This window comes from Rattus norvegicus, chromosome 20 (assembly GCF_036323735.1).
Source record: "Rattus norvegicus strain BN/NHsdMcwi chromosome 20, GRCr8, whole genome shotgun sequence".
Classification (NCBI taxonomy): domain Eukaryota; kingdom Metazoa; phylum Chordata; class Mammalia; order Rodentia; family Muridae; genus Rattus; species Rattus norvegicus.
Window position 1 is genome coordinate 10,661,957 of NC_086038.1, and position 24,734 is coordinate 10,686,690.

At 54.0% G+C, this 24,734-nt stretch overlaps 1 protein-coding gene across 2 annotated transcripts; it reads left to right on the forward strand.

Moving 5' to 3' along the window:
* The first annotated feature begins 1,950 nt into the window (after positions 1-1,950).
* Pfkl (phosphofructokinase, liver type) lies at positions 1,951-24,011 on the forward strand. 2 transcript variants are annotated; one of them, XM_008772798.4, is made up of 23 exons: positions 1,951-2,159; positions 6,314-6,387; positions 6,919-6,987; positions 10,466-10,543; positions 11,100-11,289; positions 11,760-11,925; positions 12,437-12,481; positions 12,674-12,782; positions 14,608-14,703; positions 15,786-15,878; positions 16,786-16,911; positions 17,603-17,667; positions 18,326-18,389; positions 19,199-19,345; positions 19,755-19,825; positions 20,260-20,347; positions 20,886-21,038; positions 21,406-21,570; positions 21,755-21,816; positions 22,081-22,192; positions 23,008-23,107; positions 23,194-23,299; positions 23,523-24,011. In XM_008772798.4, exons 1-23 carry the CDS (start codon positions 2,075-2,077, stop codon positions 23,668-23,670), a joined length of 2,412 nt encoding a protein of 803 aa, XP_008771020.1. In that variant the 5' UTR covers positions 1,951-2,074; the 3' UTR covers positions 23,671-24,011.
* Positions 24,012-24,734: the final 723 nt, after the last annotated feature.

Genomic DNA, 24,734 nt, shown 5'->3' on the forward strand with positions numbered 1-24,734 from the left:
CAGCAACCACATGACAGCTCACAAACATCTGTAATGGGATCTGATGCCCTCTTCTGGTGTGTCTGAAGACAGCTACAGTGTACTTACATATAATAAATAAATTTAAAAGAAAAACATACAAGAGCTGCAGTTGTATCTAGGACAATAGCCACAATTCGTCCCATCACGACTGCTGGATGTAAGGAGAATTGAGTGGCATCTTCTCATCCTTACTTCAGTGCGGTTTGCTAAACCTGTCGCTTTCCCTCCACCCTCACAGCCTGGTGAGAGATCAGGCACAGCAACAGCCTGTTGAGGACCCACTGGGCCATTCGCTTTCGCTCCTCAGTGCCTAAGTGCTCCAACCTGACCATCCAGGTCAGCACTTGTCATTAATGATGGATAGTGACCTAGTGGCTGTTCTAACGAGTGAGGAGAAATGTCATTGCATTTTCAAGAATAAAAATGGGAGCCGGGGTGGTGACACATGCTTTTGCAGAGGCAAGGGGATCTCTGTGAGTTCATAGGCAGCCTGGTATACATGGTGAATTCCAGGCCAGCCAAGGCTACATAGAGACCCTGTCTCAAGAACAAACAAACAAACAACAACAACAACAACAACACAGGAGGGTACCCATGCATATACACAATAGGTGCTAAGATTATAAGAAAATAATGACCAAAAATGTTGGTTCAGGGGCTACTGTGAGGGTTCTATAGCTTACATACGACTTTTACGCTCCTCCTTTTTCGATGTTCCTAGTCCATTGTAAGACGCATTAGTATTTTCTATCAAATCCTGTGAAACTTGGGTTTACAACAAGGAATTAAATCACCCCTTTTCTCCCCCAACTTTGTATGCCTTTTATGTAGGAGTTACAACCTCCCCAATCCAGTAAAACTTTTTTTTTTTTTTCAGCAAAAGCCCTGCTATCTTCTTAGAATTTGAGCTAAACGGCCCGCCCCTTCCTTCTTTCCTTTATTCCTTCCGTCCCCGTTCTTGGTTTCTTTGTACAGCCTTGGCTGTCCTGGGATTTGTTCTGCAGACCATGCTGACTCTCAGAGATCCACCTGCTTCTACTTCCTGAATTCTGGGATTAAAAGCATGTGCCACCACCTCCGGGCAGTTAAAGTAACTCCTAAAAATCTTAGCAAAACCAGGCAAAAAAACCCACAAATCATCAGGATCAGATGGGGTGCCCTCATCCCCACAGGACCCCCCCCCCATGGCACCCCAGATCCAGGGCTCTGGGCAGTGGGTAACTTTCCTTGAGAGTCTGGATCTGACTATTACCCCCACCAGCTTCGAATCCCTCTAACCAATCCTGAGGGGCTGGTTCCCCACTTTGTGCCCCAGACAAAGGTCACTCCCCTAAACCAGGCTGTGAGGGTTGAGGGAAGCGACAGGTTTAGCAAATCCCGCGGAAGTAAGGATGAGCCGATGCCACGTGGTTCTCCTTCCAAATCTGCAACTACAACCAGCGATCGCGACGGGACAAATCGCTTCTTTTTTTTCTTCAACTCGAAGGAGACTGTTGCAAGCCTAACTCAACTCAAGGTGCGGTTGAGGAATGCTCACCTAAGCCACACCTGCACCTCCGAGACAGCTCCAGGATCCTGGCCAAGTGGAATGTAAAATGCCAGTGACACTTGGCTACAGGTTTCCTTTAACAACGCCTGGACAGTTGTAAAATCAGTTTGCTGTAGCATGAACTCCACTTGCTCAGAAACTCAGTCAGGCTCAGGTTGTGTATTCCCTTGGTGAAGACGTTGATCCTAGCTGCTGGGTAGGATCACACCTGGGGAGTCTCACGGCGTGCCTGGGGACCCTGGGTTCCCGAACCGCTACTCAGGCAATTGTAGACTGGAGCGTGCTCCGCCCTTCTAAGCGCTCTAGCAGCTACCTATTCCAACAGCCACTAGAGGGGCGACCAGGTCCCCGAGCCTGTCAGTCAAACGTTGTAGTGGGGGCGGAGCCAGGCGGGGCGGGACGATCGGGGCGCACAGGCAGCGGCACGGGGCGGGGACAGGCGACAGCCGCGCGGAACGCAGAGCGGCGGGAGAGGAGCTCGGGCTCCTGGTCTCTGCTGCCGTCATGGCTACCGTGGACCTGGAGAAGTTGCGGATGTCGGGGGCTGGCAAGGCCATCGGAGTGCTGACAAGCGGCGGTGACGCGCAAGGTGATGGGGCTCGAAGGCGTGTTTAGGGATGGATCTGGGGTTTCTGCCTATCTTTAGGATCTTTCGAGCTCGTCCACTGCCCCTCGCCTAGGGACCTGGGTATACGTGGCCAGCCAACCTCCTGCGAGCGCCGCGGCTCCAAGTCCCTGTCCCTAGACTCCGCCCCGGGTCGCTGGCGTACGTGCTGCAGGCCACGGGCCTTGGCACGCCCCGCCCTCGCGCTGCCTAGGTCCGCCCGGCTTGGGGGTGTGTCCGCGCAGCACGCAGACTTAGGGCACACGGCTGTTCCTTTCTAGGCCACACGTGTCAGGACCTTTGAGAGGGCAGTCGGCCAAGTTTCGCAGCTCAGGAATTTGAAAGGATTAGGGACCCTGTACCCTCCCCGTGCAGCCTCTGATTCCCACCTTGCCTGTACTAGGATGGGGTGAGGGTAAGACAGGCTTGCCCACACGCCTTCGCCTGGGCTGCTTCCTGTCCCTTGGGTGGAGACTTAGGTGGAGAACAGAGTGCATGGAGCTGGGGTTGGGGGTAGGGAACTTTAGGGCATTTCTCACCGCTGTAACCGGGCAAACACCACACGGCTAATAGTTCAGCGTGCAGAGCCTCTGCTCGACCTGGTACGGCTAGGGAAACGCCTGGTTTGGGAGGATCTGCTCTCCCCTCAGCCCCTCTCTTAGTGGCCTGGTCGCGTGCTGACTGCTGATATGCAAAGTCTCTGGTTCTAGTTGGGTCCAGCGGAAGAACAATACTACCCAGCTGAGGGTTGAGGAAGACGCGTGGGGCTTCAAGGGGCTTAGCTTCCCGGAGCCCTGCAGTTGGGCTTAGCCATTTCTTTCCAAACATTTCAGGAAATACAGACCCCAGCGCAGGCTCCTGACTACCCGGCCCTTACCTAAGGGAGGGGTGGGAAGGACACAGGATGGCTACATTTTAGAATCATAGTTGCAAGCACAGGAAGGCAGGAAAAAAAAAATGTCACGCTGACTTCCAGCATGTTGGAAATCTCAAATCTCCGTTGGGTCTCCTGGGTCTGGTCTAGGCTGGCAGTCAGCAAACCCTTTTTCAGGGCTCTGTATCTTGTACCCTAGAGTACAGCCCCACTGTGACTGAGACTGGGCCAGGGACCTGTGGAAGAATCGCCCATGGTAGTGGACCCCAAGAGCGGTCCCTGGCTGGGTCCACCTCACCCGTTAGATAGGCATTTCGTTGAGGCCAGCAGAGTCCTGTATCCCATTGGTAGGGAGGGCTCCTGGCTCTGGCAGGCATAGACTATCTCATCTCAGGCTCCTGTGTGAGCAACGGAGGGCCCAGTATCTGAGGGATGGGGGATGGTAATATCGAGTGGTCTCTGGGTGAGGAGTTCCAGCTACTCTCCGTGGGCAGCTGCCAGACCAGGGTTACCAAGGTGACAGACATTTGTTTTGGAGGCTGGTGGAGGAACTGGAGGCAGTAGGCCCTTCCCGGTCAGGCGAGGGTAGGCAAAACCTGCTTATGTTTTCGTTCTGGCTTCAGGGCAAGAGCTCTACAGGTTTCCTCAGAATTCTCTTTGGGTAGGGCAGTATCCGCAGGCAACGGGCAACCGGCCTGGGGCAGAGTGGAGCCTTCTGTTGCCTACATTGTGGAAGCTGCCTGTGGGTGTGTTCCTCAGGCCCGTGCTGCTTCTGTGCTCAGTCAGCTGCTGGGTTCCTCATGCCTTCGGTGTGCTCACAGAGCCCCATCCACATGCATTGATCATGTGAACACCAGTCCTCATTTGAGGAGGCAACATGGGCCTAGACCCAGTCCTGGCCTGGCCAGAGAGGACCAGCTCCTTGGCTGGTCCCAAACATTGCCTCTGGCCTATGAAAAGGTTTCTTTTTTCCTTCTAGCCAGGCAGTAAGACCCGTTCTTTTCAGACCAGAGTCTCTCTCCCTTCCTGTTGGCCCAGAGTCACGTTAGCAAGCTGCGGAGGGCTGCTGCTCACCAATGTCTGTTTGGTTGGAGGACTTTGTTTAAAAATAACAGGTGGGGAAAAAAAAAAAAACAAAGCAAAACAAAAAAACCAATGAACCAAACAACCACCACAAAGGAGCCTGACTGACCTCAGTCACATCCCAGACTAAGCAGGGGTCAACTCTGGCTGTTCCTTCCGGCCTCTTCCCCGTACCTAAACTGCCCAGTGACTCTCTCTTCCCTGTAGTCAGGGGAGACACCGATTTCCTGTTTGTGTTGCTGGCTGCCTGCGCTGCAGGATCTAGGATTAGACACGGGTCTTTTAGCTGATGAGTAACTCTCTGGTAGGCCCCGGATCGTCTCTTGGTGTCTGTATAACACCTTGTTTCCCCAAAGGTCATGTCTCTGAGGTAATTTTTGCAGCAAATGCATAACCAGCTTTTGGCTTTTCATAGGACAGCTATGGCTATCAGCTGACAGACCAACAGACAATGCTTGCTTTCTGCTGATGGCTCTTTGATTGGGCGAGGTCTTTGCCCTGTTCATTTCTGAGAAGGAAAAGCAAATCAAAGTGCAGTGGAAAAGGTCCTTAGCTGGGTGGGGTGGCTTAGGCCTGTAATCCCAGTAATTGGGATGCTGTGGCAGGAGGATTGCCATGAATTCTGGGCTATAAAATGAATTGTGTGGGGACAGTGGCACACAGAGGGTGGGGTCCAGACCTCTGCCACAGTCTAGCATACACAGCAGGAAGGTGACAGCGGCATTGAAGACCGTGCTGCCCTCTCTGGCCATCCCCTGACCTCAGGCCCTCAGCACAGTGATCAGCACTCTAGAGTGGTTCAACACTAACAGAAACGTTTGCCAAAGCAGCTTTCTTGCGATCCTCTCACTGGGCATCTGCTCTCCCAGGTCCCATTGCAAGGGCCCTGTTGTAACGAGAAGGGCAGTCTCCATGAGGGCTGCCATCTTGTTTCCTGGAGTGCTGAGCACAGTGCTTGGCTTGGCACCTGTATTGTTTCTAGGGCTCAATGTAGGCTTTGTTTTATGGTGTCCGGGAGGAGTACGATATACATAGCCCTATAGTGTTCTATCCACCCAGCTTCCAGGTTGCCTGGTAAGATACCCTTGACAACTAAGACTGAACTTCACAGGAGTATGTAGCTTCCCCCTGGAGTCAGAGGTGACCAGCGGTTGGATGGTGGGTCGCTGGTCTCTGGCATCTCCAAATTCTATCTCAGTTGCTAGGCCTATCCCCCCTACCAGGATCCTCTGGGCCTGCTGTCATGGGCTAAGGGGAGGAAGGAAGCATGGTGGTTACTGCAGACTGACTAAGCTCATCTCTCCTGTCCTCACCTAGGTGAGAGCAGAGGGAGCCAGCAGCCCATGCCCAGCCTTGGCTGTGGACTCTTCTTTCTAGGCCTTGGTGCTCGGCAGTCTGGATGTGTGGGATGTTCCTGGCTCCCTCCAACTTTAGCCTCATCAATACTTTCCATCTGCTTAGGGAATGGGAGGCATTTGCTACTTCTGGAACAATGACCTTTCCTGCTGTGGGTCCCAGGAAGGTGTGAGGCAGAGCAGAAGTAGAATTTCCAGTCTGGGTTAGGAGGAGAAGGGGAGGTTGGGGTGGTAGAGCGCCCTGGGTTCAGTCCCCAACTCTGGGGGAAAAAAAAAAGAGGAGGAGAAGGGGAGGCACCCCTACAGCTAGGTACAGCCAGTGACCCTTGGTGCTCTGCTCAACTGCTTGCTAAGGCCCAGGGAGAGGTGTATGACCCGAGAGGCAGCATGGTCTTCAATGCCCCCATCATCTTCTTGCCCTGTACACTAGCCTATGGCAGATGTCTGGGCCCTACACTCTGGGTTCCACTGTCCCCATATCTCATGTCTAGGCCCCATGGTTAGCACCTGGCTCTGGGAATTTGCAAGAGTGAGGACCCTGCTGACTGAGACCAGGGCATTGCTATTGCCATGTGTAGGTTGACACAGGCTGGGAATGGGAGGAAAGCAGGCCCACTCGAGAGCAGCTGCCATACTCCTCCATATTTTTCAAAGTCTTCCGGAGAACAGTTTAATACCAGGCTCTGATTTCTTGGCCCTAAGCTCACTGGAATAGGGGTGTTATGCCCTGCAGGGGATGCTATGCTAATTTTCCCTGTCTAGACTGATGGTGTGTCCTAGACTGATGGTGTGTCCTAGACTGATGGTGTGCCCTGATTCCTTCCCAGGTATGAATGCTGCTGTCAGGGCTGTGACTCGTATGGGCATATATGTGGGGGCCAAAGTCTTCCTCATCTACGAGGTAAGTCTGGGTGTGGTGGGGGATGTGGAGGTGGGGGTGGCCTATGGTGAGGTAACCTAGGTGTGCTCCTGCACGGAACACATTGTTCTGTGGCACAGGATAGTCTGTTGTGTTCTGGCCACCTTGGAAGCGTTCAGGTGGCTAGGTCTGGACTAGCAGAATGTATGTTACCTGGGGGGGGGGGGGGATTGAGCCAAGACATCTGCAGATTGGAAACATATTATGAGGTTTGTGCCCACTGATATGTGTCCCACAGTCACTAGAAGACCAGCCAGGACAAGAAGACCAACAAGGAGGGACCAATAGGAGGCACCCTACCTACGCTGTCTTAGCACAATTCCACCTCCCACCTCACCCTCAGGTCTCTGCCTAGAGCCTTAGGGACATAGGACTGCCCTCCCCCACTCCCTTTCTGGGCCACACTGTCCTGGTTTGTTCCGACATTATGGCCTATAAGAAGCAAAGTGGGGGGCAGGAGAGGTGGCTCGCAACCATCTGTAATGGGATCTGATGCCCTCTTCTGGCCTGCAGGCATATGTGCAGGCAGAACGCCATATACGTAAGCAAAATGGGGATCCAGGAGCTCCGGCAGGCACTGTAGTAAAAGAGCCATTTTCTTTTTTCTCTCCCTAACCCACTACCTGGGTGTCTGGTCTCCTTGCCTCACAGGTCCCTGAATTCCCTTGTATTACCTTGAGGTTATATCGTATTCACGTTTTATATACAATGTATCCAGGCCCAGCTCAGTCTCCCATAGGGCCTCTGCTCCTCCCTCTCCAGGCTGGGTGTGTCCTTGTCCCTTTGCCCTGGTCCCAAGTTATGATAGGGCCATACCCAGCCTTCTACTCTACAGATGTAGGGGTGGGAGAAAGAGTGTGTGTGTGGAGGGGGGTGCGGGTGCTAACATATAGGATACTGCCTTCTCCCTCTCTGAGTGCAATCTTTAAGCTTGGATGGGGGTGGTGGGGAGAACCCTGCAAACCCCTCTGTGGAATCTCAGAGATCGGAAGCAAAGGAGTCTGGCAGATGTGGCTGGTGACCCGAGAATATGGGAGCTCAAATGGGGAGAACCAGGTCCTAACTCTCTCTATAAGGCCCCATTCCTCAGGATCCTAGCCTCTTTGGTTCCCTGGAAATACTGAGAGCCAGGAATAGGTGATGAGTGCCTCTTATCCCAGCACTCCAGCTGTAGAAGCAGAAGGATATCTGTGAGTTAAGAGATGAGCCTGGCACTCTGTGCCATTTTTTTTTTAACTTTAAAAAATTAATTAATTGGGATTGGGGATTTAGCTCAGTGGTAGAGCGCTTGCCTAGCAAGCGCAAGGCCCTGGGTTCGGTCCCCAGCTACGAAAAAAAAAAGAAAAAAAGTTAATTAATTAAAAATTAAGTGTGAAATGAGTCCTCCCTTATCTCCTAGTGGATGGTCTTTGAATGGTTACGTAAATAAATGGGGGCTGCACCTTTGAGCTCAGAGACCCACAGGAGGAGAGGAGCCTGGACTTTGAGGGTGTCAGCAACTATGGTTGGAGAGAGACTTTTCTTCTGCTGCCGGACCTGCATGCCCTTCCTTTGAAGGGACCTCTGTTGTTGTAAAAATATTATTTTAAAGAAGTATCATGGGTTGGGGATTTAGCTCAGTGGTAGAGCACTTGCCTAGCAAGCGCGAGGCCCTGGGTTCGGTCCCCAGCTCCAAAAAAAAAAAGAATTTAAAAAAAAAAAAAAGTATCATTGTCTTTTACCCTGCTGGGTCCTGCTACCGTGGTGCCCCAAGATATCTGCTAGATAATCTTGGCGGAAATGCATCCCAGCCGCACACTTTCCTACACTCAAACCCTCACATAAAAGAACACACAACAGGGCTGGAGAGATGGCTCAGTGGTTAGAGCACTGACTGCTCTTCCAGAGGTCCTGAGTTCAAATCCCAGCAACCACATGGTGGCTTACAACCATCTGTAATGGGATCTGATGCCCTCTTCTGGTGCGTCTGAAGACAGCTACAGTGTACTTATATATAATAAGATAAATAAATCTTTAAAAAAAAAAGGACACACAACACAATAATCTTTACCCATATAATTGCTCACTTAAACATACAAAGCCCGGTACCATCCATCCCTTAGGAACATTAATAACAACCTGTAAATACACAGAGCAGAATCTTTTTTTTTTTTTTTTCTATTCTTTTTTTTTGGAGCTGGGGACCGAACCCAGGGCCTTGCGCTTGTTAGGCAAGCGCTCTACCACTGAGCCAAATCCCCAGTCCCCACAGAACAGAATCTTAACATCACCTGCCATGGCTTCTCACCCTCTCCCTCCTGTCTCCTCCTCTTCCTTCAAACTTCTCCCGCCCATCCTTCCTTCTCCTCCAATGACAGGCCTCCTTCTATCCTGTACCTGCCCCTCACCTATACTTTACAAATTCAATGGGGAGGTGGTTCTGGTGAAATCACCTGAGTTCTGAGTCCTTGACTAGGCAGCTGTCCTTGGGGCAGTGGAATTAGCACCAACCTCTCTGCAGATACCGCTTTCTTTGTTTCTTTGTTTCTTCCTTCCTTCCTTTCTTTCTTCCTTTCTTTCTAGATTTATTTATTTATTATGTGTACTGCATTCTGCCTGCACGTATGTCTGAAGGCCAGAAGAGGGGACCAGATCTCATGACAGATGGTTGTAAGCCACCATGTGATTGCTGGGAATTGAACTCAGAACCTCTGGAAGAGCAGCCAGTGCTCTTAGCCGCTGAGCCCCCTCTCCAGTCCTTTTTTCGTTTTTTGTTCTGTTTTGTTTGCTTATTTGTTTTTAAGCTTATTTCAAGAATTACTTTTGACTCTCAAGTGATTTTGGTTTTTTAGCAGTGGTGTCTGAAGTCTTCTGACTTGCAGTTAATGGTCTTACTTTTCCCTGTCATGACTAGAGGTCTTGAGTGGCCAGAGGAGCTACCGTTGGTGTAGCCTGAACTAGGAGAGCTAGCTAGTCCCCAGACTGGGGTGCCTTGTCCACCTGTGGCTCCTTAGGGTTGAAGACAGAGCTGATGGTGTGGTTGCTGTGGCCCGAGCTGACCCTTCACTGTCTACCCTCTAGGGTCCTACCACTTAGCCAGGAAGGAGCACAGGGAAGAGACAGGGAGGAGCACAGGGAGCACAGAGAGGAGCGGAGTTGGGCAGCCCAGGCTAAGCATAAATGTCCCTTTTCCCTGGTACCCCGCTCCCCCCAAGGGCTTCGTAGCTTCGTGGTGGAGGCCATCCATCTTGTCATAGCTTTTTGCAAAATACCCATATCCCTTACCCATCTTGTATAAAACCCCACAGGCGGACACCGCAGTGTGGTAGAAATACTTGGCTGGCACCTCGCTGTCTGATGAGCAGCAGCAGAGGCTTGCAAGGAAGCCAAGTTGAATCCTCATTAGGATCCAATCCAAAACTTCTATCTATGAAAGATAGCTATCTGGTGCTGAGCAACCTGAACTTTCATCGTTTTGCTCTGGGGTGAAGAATTGACCACAAGTTCCTGGGGATACACAGGACATTGTTTTCCGTGATTACTCATGGGACTTGTGAGTTCTCCCTTGGGTTTGGGCCTTTCTATCCAAAACATGTGCTTGTTCCTCTGAGGAGCTGTGTGTGGTGTGTGTTTCTGACAGCTTGACGTCTGCCTTTAAAACTAGGCATTACATATGCACGTGGGTAGAGAAGGTGTCATGTTATGCTGTCGTGTAGCAAGGTACACTCTTAGTCCCCTCAGACCACAACCAGGTCATTTCCACCACTCATACTGGGCAGATCTCTGAGGGACATCAGCCTTCCCTAGAGGCTTCTGTGTCCTGGCCTCAACTCTCTGACTTGGGTACAAGTGACACGAGCTCAGCTTGGGGACAGTCTTTGGGTGTCTGCTTGCGCCACAAGCACATACTGTGTGCTTTCCTCTGTAACAAGCAGACTCTTAGGTCTGTAGAGCATGCGCAGAGCCTCACGTAGGATGCTGGCCCTGCAAGTGTCGGGGCTTGCTGTTAGGTTCCTTGAGCCCGCTAACTGCTTCTGGCCACAATGGGGCTGCTATCTCAAACTTCCTTTTTTGCTTGCAGGGCTACGAGGGCCTCGTGGAAGGAGGCGAGAACATCAAGCCAGCCAACTGGCTCAGTGTCTCCAACATCATCCAGCTGGTGAGGCTCCAAGCCGGGTGGCTCCTTCCCACCCTGAGAGTGTGTGAGCACACGTGGGCGTGCAGTCATGCACAGAGGCCTTCTGGTATAGAGATCTTATGGGCACACAGACACAGAGAGACATATAGAAGTGGCAGATAGACGGACACACACACACCAAGAGACACCCACAGTCTAGACCAGGGAGGCTGTGGTGGAGACAAGGAAGGTTCTGTTGTGCCTGGTGGGTGGTGTGTGTGTGTGTGTGTGTGTGTGTGTGTGTGTGTGTGTGTGTGTGTGTGTGTGTGATGTGTATAAGTGTGTGTGTGGGTATGTTGGGGTCTGTATTGTATGTATGGGGGGGGGGGCGTGCTTTCTAGTTCTAAGACTTGTGGAAACTCCCCAAGGCTTTGGACTCAAGGAGAAAGGCCAGGGTGTGGGAGGAGCTATCCAAGGTTCTAGAGACTTCTCCCCCATCTAATTTTATGGGGCCCACCTCATCCAGCCACAGTATCTCTCTGATCCCCCCAGAGACCTTTCGCAACCCTACCCGAAGGCTTTTGATTCTTCCATGCAGGGCGGCACCATCATTGGCAGTGCCCGCTGTAAGGCCTTCACTACGAGGGAAGGGCGCCTGGCAGCGGCCTACAATCTGCTCCAACACGGCATCACCAACCTGTGTGTCATCGGTGGGGATGGCAGCCTCACGGGGGCCAACATCTTCCGCAACGAGTGGGGCAGCTTGCTGGAGGAACTGGTGAAGGAAGGTGGGTCTGTGCAGATCTGGTTCTTACGTGGCTCTGGAGGTGGCTGGAAGTTAGGTCCGCTCCAGAGCAGCTCCGGACCGTGGAGCCGTCTGCAGGTGGTGAGGTCAGCATGAGGTCAAGGCTGTGTTCTAGCGCAGTATGCGCAATGTGTGCAGTATGCTTCCCGCTGTGTGGTGGTCTTGCTTGTAACTGATTCCGGAGAGAGTCTGATGTGGGGCATAGACATCTATTCGCAGAAGTGTAGCTATGGGTTGGGTGACAAGTCCCAAGGTTGCCGTGTGGAAGGTGACATCTCAGACATTCCATGTCTCCTGTGGGGAACCTGGAGCACAGTGCCCCCCACAGTCTTCTGGAGGCCTCCTGCCTGGGCTGTATCCCTTCCAGATGGTGGACGAGGCAGAAAAAGGGGTAGCGGTTGAAGCCGCTGGCCAGGTTGTCATCCTCACCTGGCCTTTGCTTCTCCGACACAGGCAAGATCTCAGAGTCCACAGCTCAGAACTACGCACACTTGAGCATCGCCGGTCTGGTGGGCTCCATCGACAACGACTTCTGCGGCACCGACATGACCATCGGCACGGACTCGGCCCTGCACCGGATCATGGAGGTCATCGACGCCATCACCACCACTGCCCAGAGGTAGGTGAGGACCCGTGCACACTCGGTTGACTTGCAGTCATGGTAGTGAAGTTGGCCTCATGGTGGGGGCTGCCACAGCAGGGGCCGTGGGTGCTGGTAGCCAATGCGTTCCGCAACCGTATCTTCAACCGATGGCTTCTAGGCCCGTGCCTCCTGCTAGAGGAGATGCAGGGCGTCAGTTCCCATCCCTCCGGGTGTCAGTGGGACGTTAGCAGTGCACCCTAGCTGGCAGAGGCCGTCACGTTCCACTGTGGTGGTGCGCCTGAAGGGGGTTCTTGGGTTCCAGCCAGAGATCACCAAGTCTGGATCGGTACCAGGCTCTCAAGATGCTTGAGAGCCGTCTGAAAGACGGATGCCTGTTTCCTAGCTCAGGGAGCAGGCAGCCCCAGATATGAGGAGACAGGCATTTTCCATTTTCAGCACCTCTATCCTTTTGGACTAGTGTGGTGGGCTAAGATGTGTGGCTCCCAGGTCCTGGCATTGATATCTACACCCGTCTTCTAATCCACAGCCACCAGAGGACCTTTGTGTTGGAGGTGATGGGACGGCACTGCGGGTGAGGAGGTCTATCCTAGTCGGCAGGGAGAGGTGGGGCGCTGGGGGCTGTTGGGGACGGGGGAGGGGGCACACAGTGCCTGGCATGTACTAGTTGATCATTTAATGTTATAAGTATGAGGGAGCCCTGGCAGGAAGCAGGGAGAGAGACAGGGAGGAGGTCCTGAGCAGGCTGGCCCCTCTGCTCCTCCAGGTACCTGGCGCTGGTGTCTGCGCTGGCCTCCGGGGCTGATTGGCTGTTCATCCCTGAAGCGCCCCCGGAGGATGGCTGGGAGAACTTCATGTGTGAGAGGCTGGGGGAGGTGAGTGACCGCCAGGGATTTCAGCCACTCAGAAGCAGGTGTCCCTGGGACCTGTCCTTCCCTTATTGGTTTACTGCATCATCCATCATCTGCTTCCTCCGGGGAACTGGGAGGTTCGTAGTGCTGGTGGCTTGACATTCCTGTGGTCCTAGGCACTGTGGGCAGAGCCAATGGAGATGTTCAGGACACCGTCTGGGTTCATCTCTATGGCCAGTGCAGGGAGCGTGGCGAATTTGTTTCTTGGAGTGCTGGCCTTTAGGTTTTAGCCTCTGAGAGGTGGCCTCATAAGCTAGGACCCAGAACAAGGACCCTGTAAGAGAGGTAACCGTGTAAAGGCCCAAAGGGTGAAGAGTCTGGGGGCTAGCAATTTGTCTACCGGCTCTGTGCTCCTGTGAGGGTGATGGGTTCTAATCTGGGATAGAGGTGTCTGCCGGTGGTATATACCAGGCCCTAACTAGGGGGCCCTGGAAGCAAGAGAAATGGTGTGTCTGGTAGAGGAGGTGCCTCTAAGAGAGCTAGAGTCCCTTGGTTTGGGGCAGGCTACTTGGGACATAGCTCTTGGGATGAAACTGAGGTGATTCTGACAAAAGCAGGTAAACTCTGCCCTGCAGGGCCCCAGAGATCAGTCAACCACTCGACCTGTCTGCCCAGTGACTTTGGCTCTTTTATTTCTATATTCTGGGAAGCCTATGTTCTGAAGGAGCCGTAGAAGCATGTGATCAGCCCCAGGGCACACCAGAGGTGTAGAGCTTCCTGGGGTCAAGACCTGTTTCTAGAACCTTCCCAAGTGAAGCTACAGGCAGGATGGAGGTGGGCAAGGCCTAGTGGCTTCTGGATAGAGGCTGCAATGCCAAGTGGGGTCTGAGTACCTGGGGGTGTGCATACCTGGTTTTGTCGTCTGTTAAGGCGATCGGCCTCTGCAAGAGTTTCAGCTTTTTTTCCTGAAGAGGCGGGTGTTTTCTGCCTTGTCCGTTGCTCAAGCACCATCGAGAGAGGGGAGGAGGTCGGGCTCCTTGCCTCCCCCTCCCCCGTCCTCTTCCACGAAGCCCTCTAGTAAAGGGAAACCTTTACTATACCTCAGCTTCCTGAGGCAGGAAGAACATGAGTTCTAGGCCAACCTGGGCACCATACAAATTCTAGGCCAGCCTAGGCTGTGTAATAAGACTCTCACGAACTGCTTCCACCCTGTCCCTACAGAGGCTCTGAGGGTCATTGCTGCCTTGTAGGCTTGTGCGGCAATACTCATGAAAGTCTGTCTGTCTGTCTGTCAGATCTCTGAGGGAGGTCGCTTAGGTGTGAGAGTGCTCCGTGATGGTTGGATGAGCATGTGACACTGTCATAGTTACAGAGAGCTGGTGTTGGGCCTTATGGGTCCCCTGTGCTACCTGTTGGCCTCCCGCTGGGTAGAGTATGTCCTGGAAGCCCTGGCTGACAGTTGCCATTGGCGGGGCTGGGGGGGATGCATTGAAGGATACAGAAATGCTTGAGACGGGACCTGAGGGTCCTTGGTTAGCTAACTATAGAAATGGCTATTTCTAGTGCACCCCTTGCAGACACCCTATCCCATACCTGCTCATCCCGTCCTCACTACCCGTCCTATTGCTTGTTGTGCCCCCACGGGGACAGTAGGCTCCTAGCTGGCTGGCCTCAGCTCCCCTATGTACTCCGATCTCTCTTCGTCTTCCAGAGGTGGGGGAAAAGCTCACCTTGCTCAAGTGGGTTGTAGATACAGTGTCCTAGATCCCAGTGAGGCTTGCTGTCCATGGTGGCCGTGTGCAGCGAGGGGTCCATGACTGGAGGGTGAGCCCAGTGTCTTCTCTGATAGACTCGGAGCCGGGGGTCTCGACTGAACATCATCATCATCGCGGAGGGTGCCATCGACCGGCATGGAAAGCCTATCTCATCCAGCTACGTGAAAGACGTGAGTGTAGCAGCTTCTCGGGGCACGTCGGGTCCCCCGATTCCAGCAGCATCTCCTAAAGATAAGTGCTGGTCCTGGGTTTCCTGGGTCGGCCCCTCCCTGGGCAAAAGTCAGGCACTGGGACATTGCCTGTTGTACGGTGGCTGGCTGGGATCTCCACAGACGTCGAGGATTCAGGTCTGGTCCAAGGCACTGTCCCTCCATATTGCGAACCCAACCAACCCTTTGGACCCTGACTTTATTCAGTCTGGCAGGGCCCCTCAGCACCCCAAGGTTAGGTCTTAGCTCTGTCGGCTCTCCGAGTGATGGAGTATGCCCCCTCCCCCTTCACTCCAGACTCAGCACTCAACAGCATGGAGCTGCCGGATGTGTTGCACACCCGTAATCCCATACTAGGGAAGCTGAGGCAGAAGGAATGTGAGTTCTGTGCCAGCCTGGCATCCATACAGATTCTAGACCAGCCCTGGCTACATAATGAACTTTTATCTCAAAGCAAAACTAAAGGAACTGAGACATAAGTAGTGGTTAGGACTTGTGAAGAGCTTTTCTGTAGCCTCTGGTGATGGTGGTGGTGGTGACGGGCATCCCTCAGGGAGACATAGCACCTGCCTGGTGCCCCTACCTTTCCTCCCACCCCATCAGCCAGTGATTGTCCTCCCATAGCGTCTGATTCTCTGCTCAGTCTTTACCTTAGTTGCTGTCCTCTCTGTAACTAGAACAGAGAACTAGAACTAGAGGTCCAGCGGACACTGAGCAGAGGGGGTCAGAGACTACATTCAGCTTTGAACAGCCAGGACTGCAGGGCATGAAACACAGCCGTCCTGTATGCACAGATACACCTCTCTATGCATAAGCACACGGGCCCTCCGTGTACATGCACACGATCCCACGATCCGCACATATTCATACACAAGCACATGAACCCCACACTTGGATAATGTGGCCTGTTTCTCAGGCCGGTTCTGGGAACCTCAGGGCTGGTTGTAACCCTTAGGCTACATGGGTGGTGGACCATGGGGACTGGGCCCATGGACAACTGGACTGCAGCAACCTACAGACCCTTTGCTCTCTTGACAAAATAGCTGGTGGTTCAGAGGCTGGGCTTCGATACACGAGTGACCGTGCTGGGCCACGTACAGCGAGGAGGGACACCCTCAGCCTTTGACCGAGTCCTGGTATGTTTATAAGCATGGTCTGTGTGTGTGTGGGGAGCGGGGGAGGGGAGAGGGAGGGAGAGGGAGAAGGCGAGAGACAGAGAGGGAGGAGGGGAGAGAGGAGAGGGAGAGATTGAGAGAGTGAGATTGAGACAGAGAGAGAGAGAGAGAGAGAGAGAGAGAGAGAGAGAGAGAGAGAAAGAGACTCACTGACTCATCCAGGCTTCTCCACACCTTATATAAACTCTAGTCTTTAAAGAGGTCAAGGGAGCCCAAGACTTGGGCACAAGGCCAATACCACCCCACCAGGATCTAAAATGTCCTGAGATCACTGTACCACTGCCCTGGATATTGGTGGGAGTGTAAGCTTCCTGGGCAGAGGTGAGGGACAAAGGACAGCTCACTACAGTTTGGTTATCACCAGAGTGCCAACATTTTTATGCCAGTTCCCAGCCCAGATGTCTACAGGGTATGAGTCAGGGGACACCTGTTCAAGGAGTAGGTCTTCCACGAGTCAGTCCTTCATCTCTGGCTGCCTGCCTATTCTCTCTGTGGTGCCAGAGCCTACCGCTGTGATCTGTCCCCTGTGACACAGTTCTTGTCATTTTAGTTGTCCCATCCTGTCAGCCCATGTTTATCAGGAGTGTTACGTATATGAGTCTTCCAGTGAGGGAAGTTGTAGAAAGAACCTTGGAGCCCTAGCTGACATTTTCGCTCTGAGAGACCTTGGACATGTCCTCTTACCAGGCCCACTAGCCAGGCTGAATGATCTGGGCCAGTGTGGAGGAGGCTCAGAAAGCTGGGGACAGGGTGTGTGTGTGTGTGTGTGTGTGTGTGTGTGTGTGTGTGCCTGTGTTGGTTTGCAGAGCAAGCGGGCGACTTGGTGCCCCCGTGTGCCCTAAGCCGTGCTGCCCTCTCTCCTGAACAGAGTAGCAAGATGGGTATGGAGGCCGTGATGGCGCTGCTGGAGGCCACGCCGGACACGCCGGCCTGCGTGGTCAGCCTCTCCGGGAATCAGTCTGTGCGGCTGCCTCTCATGGAGTGTGTGCAAGTGGTGAGTGCAGCCTCCTTCCAGAAGAACCCTTGTCCTTCAGGGCCCCCTTCCAAGTCCCACTGCTTATGTATATGTGATAGGATAGGGAGCAAGGATTGCAGTAGGAGAGGAAGGCAGGAGAAGCTGGCCAGAGGGGTGGACAAGTGGTATCAGGGGCCTGGGGAGGGAGATCTTAGCTTCCTGGGGGTAGTGGTGTTGGATAGGGGACTAGGTATTTAGGATTCCCAGGGGAGGGAAAGGGTGGTTTACTGGGTAAGGCTCTGGCAGGCAGGGTAGCCACATAAGGGACTTTAGGATCGGGTATAGGTGAGGCCAAACAGGGAGATGCTGGCTTTGGATCAGGTTTGAGGGCTCTGTGGCTGGGGATAAACAAGGATGCCTGGGATGCTGGACTGTGGGGAGGGAGGGAAACTTGATCCTGACCCTCTTAGGACATCTACCACACCTAGCCCTGCTTCAGGCCATGCTGGGTATTAGTTATGGGCCTGGTAGATGGGGTTGGGGGTCCTCTCATTTCCAAGACTCTGAGGGGTTTGGGCCCGGTGAAGCACAAGACTGGTTTGTTGCTCATGCTTAGGGCCGGTTGGGCCTCTTGGTCCTCCTGAAAACTGGGCTTATGCCGTGAGCCCAGCAGGCTGTGTCAGCCTGTGCTTCCTGGCCTCCTTGACAACCTGGCTCTTTTCTCTTTAAGACGAAGGATGTGCAGAAGGCCATGGATGAGAAGAGGTTTGACGAGGCCATCCAGCTCCGTGGCAGGTGAGGAGAGCTATCATTTCTGGCAGTGGGGAGGGGTGGCATGAGCATCAATCCCATGCTCTGAAGGCACTGGGCCGCACTCCCCTCTGTGCCCTGTACTAGTACCCACTGTTGTAGGAGCTGAGGGGAGGGGGTCTCTGTGATGACAGTGCTAACTGTGAGGTGTGGAAGGGACTGATGGGCCAGGGAAGGACCTATAGGAAGTGTATGGGGGGCTGGGGGTAGTACTGCAGGACGGACAGGAGTCGTGACCAGCTTCAGATGCTGTGGGTGCGCCTTACTGGAGGACAGGGAGGGCCAGCAGGTGTGTGGACTCTAGTCTTTGGTGGCATGGCATGCCACCTCCTGCAGATACCTATCTGGCCCTGAGGCAGGGCTTTGTCACCTGGGAAAACACACCCTTGTGTCCTGTCGGATCTCATGTGGCTACTGAAGATGCCCTGGTGTGTGTGGGGGGGTAGCAATAAGACAAGCTGACTGCCCAGGATCTGGCTGGTTTTGAGCTGAGTCCTGGCCCTGTGTTGAGAAGTCACTGAGCTCCCAGAGTCACATGCGAGCTGCCCAAGTGCAGCCGGCCTCGTGTCCCACTGAGTTCGTGGCTGTGTGTGGCTGGAGGGATGACGGCAGGGCTGTGAACGGCAGTCTTCTTCCTTTCCAGGAGCTTCGAGAACAACTGGAAAATTTACAAGCTCCTCGCCCACCAGAAGGTGTCTAAGGAGAAGGTAAGGAAGAGGGCAGAGCCCTCGGGTACAATGTGGTGGTTCTGCCATTTTCCCCCTTGCTCCTGCCTCGCTGTTACCACCCTGCCATCTGCCTCAAGGGGTGCAGAGTTCAAAATTTGGGGCCGGGGTGTGCACGGTAGGAGCTCCATCCTCCTGCCTCAGGTCTTAGCCATGTACCCAGGCTTGCATTTAGCTTTGCATGTGACTACAGGGCCCAGCTACAAACACAATTTAGTGCTTCTTAAGGACCATTGAGTGAATTTACCCCTGATATGTGATGAAGGGGTAAGGGCTGGTGCATTGAGCTGTTCTCTTATAGCCGAGATCCTGGGGTAAGATATCTCCAGAGGAAGGGCTGGTTCCTGCTACTCCAGGGACCAGAACAGGGTCCCACCCGATACTCGGAGCTGGCACATTGGCTCCCACAGCTTATGGCTAAATCAACATAGATCCAAAGCCAGTGATGCAGCTCTTGGTACAGTGTAGCTACCCCTCCCCCACCGTGGCTGTACCGCTCCTGTCTGAGGATGGCTGCCGCCTAAGGGCTTGGAAGCAGCTGTTGACCCAGCCCATCAGGCCGTGCCTGTGAGCCTGGCTGTCACATGGTGCCCACTTACCGCGCTGGGAGGCCTGGCGATGTATGTAGGACTTGCACTCTCTCATTTAGTCTTTCCCAGGACTTTCCGGAGCGAGCGGGACAGCCATGTTACTCTGTATGAAAGGGGGTTGACCTGGTGGACCGCACTGGGGCTGGCCCCAGGATCCATCTGGCCCCGTGACTTACATTTCCATCCCTTCTATTCCCGAAGTCCAACTTCTCCCTGGCCATCCTGAATGTGGGAGCTCCAGCGGCCGGCATGAACGCAGCCGTGCGCTCCGCGGTACGCACTGGCATCTCCGAGGGACACACAGTGTACGTTGTGCATGATGGCTTTGAGGGCCTGGCCAAGGGTCAGGTAGGTGTCGTGGCGCAGGTGGTGTCGGGGGCTGTGGGCTCGGTCACTCACGTTTGCAGATCTAAGGGGCACGGGATGCGTTAACAGAACAGTCTAGTTCAGGCACATGAAGAAGCATGATAGACCACGGGGAAGGCCTGGCTGCTCCGGGTGTGGAAACTGGGGCTCTGTCCTCTTTTTTTTTTTTTTTTTTTTTTTTTTCTTTTTTTCGGAGCTGGGGACCGAACCCAGGGCCTTGCGCTTGCAAGGCAAGCGCTCTACCACTGAGCTAAATCCCCAACCCCGGGCTCTGTCCTCTTAATCAGCCCTGAGACCTCCTTTGAGGAGATAGCCAGCTCTGAAAGGGTCTCTGTTACCTGCTGATAAGAGACCTCGGGCCACCTTCCTGAAGCCATGGTCTTCCTGCCAGGTGCAAGAAGTGGGCTGGCATGATGTGGCAGGTTGGCTGGGACGTGGTGGCTCAATGCTGGGGACCAAGAGGTGAGTAGCTGCTGGATTCTGCACAGCCTGGATGATGGGACAGGTAGAGACTTTAGTCCTGAGGTCTAGGGCTGTAGGCCTAAAGGGTCAGCCCTAGACCTCCCTGCTCAGCAGACAGAGGCCCCATGAGCGGCCAGTATCTCGTGAGTGCCCTGCAGTGTGGTGATGCCCAGTGGGATGGCAGCTGGAGCAGAGGTGTCCCTCAGGAGAGACGGGCTGTTCCCTCTGCCTGTGGGCTGTGGTTTTTATCCCGAGGCCTGGTGGTTTTGGATTCCAGATGCCCCACAGAGTCGGCCAGGGGTGGTTATGGATGGTCACGTTGTGTACTGGTGGGAAGTTATCCCGTCCAAATCTGTCACCACCTCAGCCAGAAGGGACTGACAGGCAGAGGCTTGGGTGCCTCCTATCTAGGCTTGATGTGTCTCTAACCACAGGACCCTGCCCAAGCCCCACCTGGAGGCCATTGTAGAAAATCTCCGTACCTACAACATTCATGCCCTGTTGGTGATCGGTGGCTTTGAGGTGAGGCTCTCTCCTCCTGGGTTACCTGCTGCTGTGCCCCGGGGTCCACAAGGCCTCACACATGGACCTTGGGTAGGGCAGCCAAATGGTCATAGCTGTGAGTGTAGGTTGGGGCTAGGATTTTACCTTCTGAAAGCCTTACAGAGTCCGCCTATCCTAGCTCTAGGAGATCAGGAGAAATAGAAGGCCCCAAAGGGGAGGGTTAGCAAGGCCTGGGCGCCTCGCTGATAGCACACCCTGGTGCTTGGTGAGTCCTTGCCACATGCTAAACGTGACCACGGGTGGGGTCTGAACGCAGGAGCTCGGCTGCAACCCTCCAGTCCTCATTAGGACCCTGCTTTTCTGGAAGGACGAGTGTCTTTAGACAGACAGCTCCATCCAGGCCTCTCACCCAGCAGCCCCTGGGTGGGAGTAGATTGTGTTAACACAGTACCAGATGTAGTCATCAACAGGGCAGGGCAAGATGGCTCCCCAGCCCTGGCAGAACCCTGCCTCAGAGCCAACCCCCAACCCCCGCACTTCCCTTTCTGCCCTGCAGGCCTACGAGGGTGTGCTGCAGCTGGTGGAGGCTAGGGGGCGCTACGAGGAACTCTGTATCGTCATGTGCGTCATCCCAGCCACCATCAGCAACAATGTCCCTGGCACTGACTTCAGCCTGGGCTCGGACACGGCCGTCAACGCTGCAATGGAGGTGATGTGTCCTGGAGAGTCTAGTCAGGCCACGTGTGGGTTGCTTAGTGGGTCTCCTAGCCCCTGGGTCTGTGCAGTACCCAGAGGAGCTGTCATGTGGAATTGTGGGAGCCCTTGGTACGGAATGCAATTGCTGTTGCCTTGAGATCCTGTCGCGGGTCCTTTGTAGCAGTGTCCTATGGCCCTTGGGGACTGACGACAGCCACAGAGGATTCTAACTGTCCTCCCCACATTCTGTAGCCCAGGCTAGATTAGAACTCACTACATAGGTCAAGCCGGCCTTGAACTTGCCTCAACATCATGACTAAACTGGGATTATTGTAGTGAGCTGCCATGCTGGGCCCTGACTGCCCCCTTGTTCCCTCCAGAGTTGTGACCGCATCAAACAATCGGCCTCGGGGACAAAGCGGCGTGTGTTCATTGTAGAGACCATGGGGGGCTACTGTGGCTACCTGGCCACTGTGACAGGCATTGCTGTGGGCGCCGATGCCGCCTACGTCTTTGAGGACCCTTTCAACATCCACGACTTGAAGGTGAGCCCAGCCCCGCTCCTGTGCTCTGCAGCCACCTGTGTGTCTGACTAGCCCTCCGAATCACTTAATGGGAGTCAGCAAGTTCCCTCTTTAAGTAGTACGTTTTAGCTCACGGCCTCGCCCTTGCCCTGAGGCTGCTGGGTCCTGTCTGCCCACCTCTTAGCTTACCACCTCTCCTTCCCAGGCCAATGTGGAGCATATGACAGAGAAGATGAAGACAGACATCCAGAGGGGCCTGGTGCTCCGGTGAGGCTGCTGCGGGTGATGGGCAGAGCAGGCACAGGGACTGGGAGTTGCTAACCTCATCACTTATCCCACTCTACCTTTGTCTGATCTGGGGGCGGGGCGGGGGTGGGGCCAGACCTTACCACTTATCCCACACTGTGTTTGGCCTGCGGGGCGGGGCGGGGCCAGACCTTATCATCTATCCCACACTGTGTTTGGCCTGCGGGGCGGGGCGGGGCGGGGCCAGACTTGGGGCAGCCCTGACCGCCTTGTGTGTCTCCACAGGAACGAGAAGTGTCACGAACACTACACCACGGAATTCCTATACAACCTATACTCCTCGGAAGGCAGAGGTGTGTTCGACTGCAGGACCAACGTGCTGGGCCACCTGCAGCAGGTATGGCTCTGAGGACCCCTGCGGTACTCATCTGTCAGGGGTTGAGGGGGTGGGGTTTCCCATCTCCATCCCCATTTTCTTCTCTGGGAATTCTGGGAGGACCCTTGAGGGAGAGGCTTCGTGCATGGTCCCGAGAAGGTATTTGCCAAGCTGTTCTTTTTTTTTTTTTTAATTCTCCAGCACTTTGGGGTATTGACTGTCCCCATTTCTCTTTCATGGAGAGAGGACTGAGGCCCATCTTTTGAGTTCTCATCTTGAGAGGGTGGGGCTGAGACCCAAACCTGGCACTTGAGCACTGGACTGAGACCTCCTCTTCTGGGAAGTGGCCAAGCCCCTGTCATCCTGTGACTGTTTACTCTCTGCCTAGTGTCTCACCTACTAAATAGACCTTGTCTCATGGTGGCTCTCAGGAGGCCAGGGGTGGGGCCATTCCCTATAGATTCTGTGGCCCAGGTGTCATTTCTGGCCTCTGGGCGCTTTGAGGCCCTCAGATGGCCATGTTTATTGCAAGGCTCATGTGGCCTAGGACCCCCTTTCTAACTGGTGTCCTGTGGGCCTTGGTCAGCTCCAGGGACATGTTTGTCTTTTTTTTTTTTTATTATAAGACTTATTTATTTATTATATATGAGTACACTGTAGCTGTCTTCAGACATGCCAAAAGAGGGCATCAGATCCCATTACAGATGGTTGCGAGCCACCATGTGGTTGCTGGGATTTGATCTCAGAACCTCTGGAAGAGCAGTCAATGCCCTTAACCACTAAGCCGTCCCTCCAAACTGGGATATGTTTTTTTTTTTTTTTTTTAATGTTTCCAGGGTGGCGCTCCAACCCCCTTCGACCGGAACTATGGGACCAAACTGGGGGTGAAGGCCATGTTGTGGATGTCGGAGAAGCTGCGTGATGTCTACCGCAAAGGTGGGTGATGTGGACTGGCCCGACCTGGCTCTCTGAGGGTCTCTGGAGGCTTGGACTTGGGTACCATGTACCTGTTGTTCCCATAGGGCGGGTGTTTGCCAATGCTCCGGACTCAGCCTGTGTGATCGGCCTGAGGAAGAAGGTGGTGGCCTTCAGTTCGGTCACAGAACTCAAGAAAGAGACAGATTTTGAGTAAGTCCTTTTGGAGCTGAGTGGAGAAGGGAGGACACTGGGAGGCCCGCAACTCCCCTGAACATGGTCCCTCTCTGAAGAGAAGGAGTCTTGTGCATGTGTTCAATGGCCGGTGCAGGGCAGTATGGGGAGGGTTTGTAGTAGGGAGCCTGGCTAGCATTGAGGGTTTAAGGGGTTGTGGGGTCTGGTTCTGTAACTAACTATCCAACCTTGACCTCCTCAGGCACCGTATGCCGCGGGAGCAGTGGTGGCTGAATCTGCGGCTGATGCTGAAGATGTTGGCACACTACCGCATCAGCATGGCCGACTACGTGTCTGGGGAGCTGGAGCACGTCACACGCCGCACCTTGAGCATAGACAAGGGTTTCTGAGCTTACCGATCACCCTCGTTCCTGCTCTCCCGGACTCTCTCTCCCTCCCAGTGCTAGCCACAGATCCCAGCACTAAGGGGAACTCACATGGAACTCGGAGCCTGTGGTTGGTTGAAGGATTTGGGGGTCTACTGTGCTGCTCTGGGACTCCTCCCTTAGCCACCCCCACCCCCCCACCCCCTCAGAACAGAGCACCTGTGGGGCCCTTACATTCCAGTTCTGGCTGGGCAGACCCAAATCACCACTCCCTCACTGGTCAGCTGGCTGCCTCACCACACGGCCGAAAAGAGCCTCATGGTTTTTTTTTTTAGAAATAAAGTCACCTGTTTAGAGCACGGTCACCGGGATAGCATGACCTGAGGAACCCAGGAAGAGGGTCATCAGGACTTGGGTGCAAACCTTACCTACCCATGGCTATTCTGCAAGACCGGAGTTTAGGGAACCTTCCTGGGAAGGGGCTAGGGAAGCCTGAGTCCTTAACTCTGCCTGAAGGGCTGAGGAGAGCTACTGAGCCTCATGTGGGCCCCATACCTGCTCCCTGAATGGCTGGGGTATCGACCTGTGGGCAATGGGCCCGGGTCTGTATAATGGTCTTGGCTGGTTGCTGACACCCAGGAAATTCTTGAGACCAGGAAGCTGGCTCCTCAGAGAAGTCTGTGAAGGGCTGAGCCCTGGCCAACCCCACCTCAGATCCCTCTCTAAGCTACTTATCAGGGTTTCTTGTTGCTGCTAGGTCCATCCTCCACAGTGCTTGGATTTTTACAATATTTACAACAGGTGGGGGCTGTTTCTGGTCTCTGGGTATGTGGAGGTCAAGGGTTGTGACTTTGGCTTTGAGGGCCTGAAGGCCAAGTTGGGACAGTGGTTTCCCTGGGTAGGAGTCTCCTTGTGGGTCACTGTAAGGCTTCCGTGGGGGTATCCCAGTCAATGTAACCAGCTGCTTCATCTGGCTGGAGCCCCCAGAGCTGCTAAGAGTCCTGGAGTGATTAATGTTTTCACAGCACCCTGGAGGGTTTGGCCTTGAGCACAAAGCCTGTATTAGAGATCGAGAGAAACAGAACCAG

Coding starts and splice junctions, on each gene's coding strand:
- Pfkl (XM_008772798.4), top strand. CDS start 2,075: ATGGCTACCGTGGACCTGGAGAAGTTGCGGATGTCGGGGGCTGGCAAG. Junction 10,544..11,099: donor TCTCCAACATCATCCAGCTG/GTGAGGCTCCAA, acceptor TCTTCCATGCAG/GGCGGCACCATCATTGGCAG. Junction 21,039..21,405: donor CCGTCAACGCTGCAATGGAG/GTGATGTGTCCT, acceptor TGTTCCCTCCAG/AGTTGTGACCGCATCAAACA.